This window comes from Wasmannia auropunctata, unplaced genomic scaffold, assembly GCF_000956235.1.
Source record: "Wasmannia auropunctata unplaced genomic scaffold, wasmannia.A_1.0 LD336092.1, whole genome shotgun sequence".
NCBI lineage: Eukaryota > Metazoa > Arthropoda > Insecta > Hymenoptera > Formicidae > Wasmannia > Wasmannia auropunctata.
The window spans coordinates 2,932,483-2,938,674 of NW_012026798.1; the positions used below are offsets into that span (position 1 = coordinate 2,932,483).

Sequence of the window (6,192 nt, forward strand, 5' to 3'; positions counted from 1 at the left end):
AATAAAGAAATGAATATAGGTGAGTCGTTAAAATCAAATTTAGAAGCCTAAATAAAAATACATTTGTATCCTACAAATTCGTGTATATGTATGCGTGAGATATATTGATGTAAACATGACACATCACTACACACTACTACATCAATATCGCACGCATACATACTCACAAATTGTCGGTAAAACAGCGGATTTTTGGAGTTTGATCTAGGGTTTAGGATCCTCTTAACAATAAGAAGAGAATTTTTGGGGGAAAGCTCGTAAACATTTTTTAATGCTACACACGCGAAATATCGAGCTTTGCGTCCAGCACGACCGTTAAATTATCATGACAAAATATTTCTCACACGCGATTCGTGCCATTTAATTGCTATACATAAATGATCATCATGTCATGCGAGACGAAGGCTTGTATAAACTGAATAGCTCTCATTGGAGACTGATGAACAATTTTGTACTTTGTACTGCGAAATGTGGGTGAGATTGTTTAAGATGAAAGGAATATTCGCGCGTGAAATATTCATTGACAAAATACCGACAATATTATGTATGTTAGTAATAAAAAAAATTTTATACCATTTCGAAAAATAAACATTTTGTGGAATATTTCTGCAAGAGTGCGGTATTCAATATTTTTGTATATAGTGTTTACTGAATATCATCTGGTTTCTATATATTGTTTCTACGAGCCTTTCTGAAACGTGCACACATCAAATTGAAAAATGATTCGTAGCCTATTAATATAAGTTTTTATTATTAAAAATAATTTTTACTGCCAGTAACAAAATAATATTATTGAGAAATATATATCTAAAACTTATCTTACGAATAAAAATATACCTAAAAACGTTAGAAGATGATAAGAATTTATACGTACAGAAGTTCCGTTAGACTTTGTGCCAAAGTGATCAGGAAAGTTTCTAGTAGCTCGAATCACATTTCGTTAAGGGTTCAACCTGGTTTAGCACGCTGCAAAAATGAGGTGACTTTTTGGATTTTTTTTTAGGAGACTATTCAACCAATCCTTTTGAATTTTATAGGGCAATTTCTTATACTATTGAACTAACAAAAAAATATTTTTTTGCCAGAAAAAAAGTATTTATTATGCAAGTAATAATAACATTTATTCGGTGGTGATTTGGCGGCGTGCAAGATAACTCAAAAACTATTCATCCGATTGATTTAGGATTTTACACACATCTGCACAAATACTTCCCTAACAACTTGAACCACAGTTAATAATAATATTATTCAATTAAATAATTTTTATTGCATAATAAACACAAAAAGTTTTTTGCCAAAATCGCTATCTTTTTTCCAAGTGTTGCGATTTTCACAATTTTGCATTATTTTCTTTAAAAATAGGTTCAGTTGATGCATAAACTTTTAATAAACAGTCTTTTTGGATTTTTTATTTCAGCAAATACAAGCGACGCTACATTGACGCCGTCCGTCGATGCGCCGAATAAAAAGTTATTATTACTTGCATAAAAAATACTTTTTTTCTAGCAAAAAAAATTTTTTTGTTCAATAGTATAAGAAATTACCTTATAAAGTTTAAAGGATTGGTTGTATAGTTTCCTAAAAAAAAATTCCAAAAATTACCTAATTTTTCAGCGTGCTAAACCAGGCTCCCCCTTAAGAGACATTTAGTTAAATTATATAATGGCAAAGAATATTTGATTATACTAAATGTTAAATAGTTGAAAATATATAATGACAATGTAAGTACGTAGTTAAATCATGAGGACCGATTTATTAACATAAATCATATAGAGTTTTAATTAGTGATTTCTGAATATTTCTTTTATGTACTTCAATCAACATTCTCTTTTCTTCTCTCTTTTTTATATATAAATTCTTTTTATTTGCGTAATCTAAATTGAAACGATGAATTAACTGAAAATAACTGAAGAAAAGATTTTCTTTTATTGTTTTAATAAACAATATGGAGGATGCCGGCAATAGATAGAAGAAGAAAATATTTTGAATTAAATAAATAAGTACGTCTTTTTTATTTGATTTTATTGTAGCTTTAAGTTTTTAACTTAGTTTTGCAATTTTTTTTCTGACACAAGTTTTGGTGTATATCGAATGCGAATACGAACGAAAAAGAAGGATATACTGAATGACATCATAATCTTTAAAATTTGGGCAATGTTGAGATTATTTGCGATGCGTAAAGCTATATGCAAAATATATTTCTGTACATATCTGTGCGTGTCTTTTGCTCAATTCTCTTGCTTCATTTGTTGAAGATACAATAGTTCTCTCTCGACTGGATCGCTTGTACAATTAATTTACGCGTGTCATACAATTCGTATTATTCTAACATTCCCCTAATTTTTCAGTTCGCTATTATAATTAATTTGATATATCTAAATGCATTTCGCAGATTAAGAAAACGCGTTATTTACACGCATTATTTCTACTTGTTAGATTTATCCAAAAGTATATATGCCGTAGTATTAAATATGTTTCCTAAACAAAATAAGCGTGTATCTATGCGGATACGTGACGAAAATACGATATTCCGATATATTTTCATTGGCTAAATTTTTGAAATTCGAAATGACCGATTTTCTGCATCAATAAAAATTTTGACAGCGCGTTATCTTTTTCTAAATTTTTGAATTCTGAATGTTAAATGTTTAGACAACAATGCTTTGAAAACGATGGAAAAATGCGTGCAATTTCAAATTTATGATAAGATGTGATAAGAGATTCTAATTAGAATTGTTTTTTTTTTCTTGTCATAAATAATAAATGTGAAATATTGGAACGAATGCAAGAATTGATTTGCGATCGAGATCTTATATTATAATGGAAATTTGAAAAACGTACGATTCCTTGATAAGATTTTAAGCAATCTTATAGTTTTATCATTATATATGTATAAATTACCGATATCAAATGTTTAATTACAGAGACGTATCGGTAATGTAAGATAAAATTGAATAGAAAAACATCTTTTTTAAAACTTAAAACTTCTGTTGTTGACAGTTTTGTGCAATTTTTTTCGACGGAAGTCAGAAAAAGCGGAAATATATGACAAGAAGAGATGTAAGATTATAACAAGTGCTAAAAAGTGGCAGGTTACGAAGTTGTTGTGTCTCTTCGTCCTGTGAAGGAAACGATAGAGCGAATGCCTTTTACAGAAGTCTGAAATATCAGAAACAAGAAAGTTAATCGTGTGACTCGAATGTGACGCGTACACATCTCAAATTGTCGCAACAATCTTATGACGAAGAAAGAAAATTACCTTTTTCTTGGATCCGTTAAGGAAATCCTTGTACATTTCCGAGCGTAAATATCTCGAGTAACTATCACTTTTCATTAAATGATACACATGCGCCTAGAAAATAATAATAACAACAATTAGAAAATTATATATATATATTATATATAAAATAGAAAATTTAAACGTCATATACAGGGTGGAGTATTTAAAGTGTTACAAGTTATATCACTACACTGCATCTTTTTTGAAAAGCAATTATGTATTCTTTTATTTACCAATTGATTTATCTCATTATTCTATGCATAAAAATATTCACGTACAATAATAAAAAATCAATAGTTAAGATATACAGGGTGTCCCGAAATTCGCGAATGAAAATATCACAACAAAAAAGTCTTCGAAAAATTAAATAAAAAAGTTATTTGTAAATTTTTATTTTAAGCAATATTTGAGATATAATTGGGTTTAAATTTAGCCGATTATAGATATTAGTATTCGCGTGAAGTGCGCGACCACTAACACTATCGACGCGTTCACGGACATGTTTCCGTTTAATCGTAATTTACTTTAATCGTATTAAACTGGCTAAATTTAAAGTCTCATTTCTCAAAAACTACTGCTCAAATTAAAAATTTACAAATAACTTTTTTACTTTATTTTTTAAGGAATTTCTCGCTATGATATTTTGATTCGCGAATTTCGGGACACTCTGTATTTTATATTATATACATGTTACCGTTAAAACTCATAATTCATTAAAACCCGAATTCACTAGTTAAAACTAGAACGGCTAATTAGATGTAAAATCGAAAACCTATGTGAACAATTATAGACCTCGTTTCGCTTCGTAAACAGGGGGGAGGAGAGACCTTGCTATGCGGAAAATTGAAAACCTATGTGAAACAGAGTATAATTGTAGACCTCGTTTCAATTAAATTTAAAACTAGTTTTAACTATATATAATGAAATCGCGTTTTAATGATTATGGATTAATTGATGGTAATATATACAATATCAAAATATGCCAGAACAATTAAATATAAAATATATTTCGTAAACCATTGATTTTCTTACATCTTAATATTTTGAAATCAGAATAACTTGAAAAATTATATATAATTTTATAAAAAAAAATGGCAGCGACATTCATCTTTGTGTTAATAAATTTGAAAAATCGATTTTTTCGAAAATTGAATTTATTATTATTTATTTCCTCTTCAAACCGTACAACTTTTTGTTTGAAATATTTTTGACTACAATGCAAATTTTCAGAGATAATAGCTTGTAACACTTTAAATCGCGTACCGATCGTATAATACTCATTTGAACGATGTTTCAAATAATTTTCAATTTTTCATCTTTGATAAAAAAAAAAGATAAATAAAAGTTTAATGATTTTTTCTAAATTTTATTTCTTAAATTGGTTTCCCTCTCATTTTTTTTTATATGACAATGATTAATAATTAAATAAAATTCATACCGCAGCAACATCGAAACACCATCGGTCTGGCTTTTCAAGATTTCTTTTGGTAACCTCGTAGGACCGAGAATCGACGTTGATGGGACAACTGGCGTCCGTGTCCAAAAATTCATGCCATATCTCTTCGACTTTCATCTGGACGTCTTTCTGCGGTAAAGTTTTCAATTCCTGAACGGTTTCCCAAAATCTGCACATATCATAAATGATCTCGTCTCCCTGATGCAAATTCAATATCGTATTACGTGTGTATAGATAGAGTATATAATATGTATAACATAAATATACAAATAAAATAGTAACATATTTATCGGAAGAAAGCAGAAAAAAAACTTACGCGAGAAAATTCTTATACGTACTTGAGATTCTCGCCGCTAAATTCTTTATCTAAAAAGCGTATAAATTGTTCTCTACCAACGGGATCCTGTAGGAGTTCTTGAAGACTGAACGCCCACCTCTTTACTCTTCTCGCGGCTATTTCTTTCCTATATATATTCGTAAATATATAAATATGCAATGCACACATACTGATTCATGACGTTTAATGTCTAGATAGATATTAAATTCGCCGCAGATATGCAAGAAATTTTTTTCTTCTCGCTATGACAATATACTTACGCTAATTTCTCCTGCTCCCACATTTCCGGACTATCGGATATCCATGGATTCGTCAGCTCGGGCTGGGTGAAAAAGGGATCGTATTCCATGTATTGTTCAAAGTACCCGATCAAACTAAAAATATCGCATATCGATTAGCCTATTATAAACATATAATATATGGATTTAAGTGACTTAAATAATATATGTAAGGGAAGGGGGGGCAAATGGTGACAGATTTTTTCCTCTCTCCCTTACAAGCTAATTTCAAGTTTACGAGATACGGATTTTTCACTAAAAAGAGCACTTTCCATTTTCAAATGTACAAGAAACTTAATTAGAGTTTCCATAAGTCATGTATACGGATTTTTATAAAAACTGAAACCTGCATTTGTCACTATTTGCCTCACCCTATGGGTAAATATAGTGACACTCTCTATGGGACAATTACAAAATACATAATTCTTAACTCTTAATCGATTCTTTTGACATTTTGATTAAATAAGGTAATTTATATTAATTTCTATACTCTGCCACATGTAAATTTTTATTTATTGATAAATAATACTAGTAACATTATATGCTAGTATTTCTTATTGAAAATCACATTTATTCTGGATCTTGCCTTGTAACTAATCTCATATTATCTCAAATAAATTAGAAAAATCATATTTAAATATTAAAAAAGTTTTTTGACATTGTCATTATTTATCCAACTAAAAATTGTCATTATTTGCTCCAGGAGTTACTTTTTCCTTTAAAACTTTACTGAGAGAAATAAAATTAATATACAAGCATAGGAATTATATCAAAATAGAGGAAAAAGATACCGTATGACATAGAATAGATTGGATCTCATTTAACGATTCAGCAATTAAGA

At 29.2% G+C, this 6,192-nt stretch overlaps 1 protein-coding gene across 2 annotated transcripts in view; it reads right to left on the minus strand.

The window, feature by feature from the left end:
* Positions 1–2,157: 2,157 nt before the first annotated feature.
* LOC105463020 (regulator of G-protein signaling 7) overlaps positions 2,158–6,192 on the minus strand; it is a 9,034-nt gene continuing 4,999 nt past the window's right edge. Inside the window, exons 8-12 of one of the 2 annotated variants that reach the window (XM_011710013.1) lie at positions 5,334–5,447; positions 5,075–5,200; positions 4,719–4,905; positions 3,260–3,352; positions 2,158–3,159 (exon numbers count right to left, since the gene is read on the minus strand). In XM_011710013.1, the coding sequence (XP_011708315.1) occupies positions 3,094–3,159; positions 3,260–3,352; positions 4,719–4,905; positions 5,075–5,200; positions 5,334–5,447 (586 nt within the window). In that variant the 3' untranslated portion in view covers positions 2,158–3,093. Of the gene's footprint in view, positions 3,160–3,259; positions 3,353–4,718; positions 4,935–5,074; positions 5,201–5,333; positions 5,448–6,192 lie in introns of those variants that run through there. The other variant, XM_011710014.1, reaches the window with a different exon arrangement.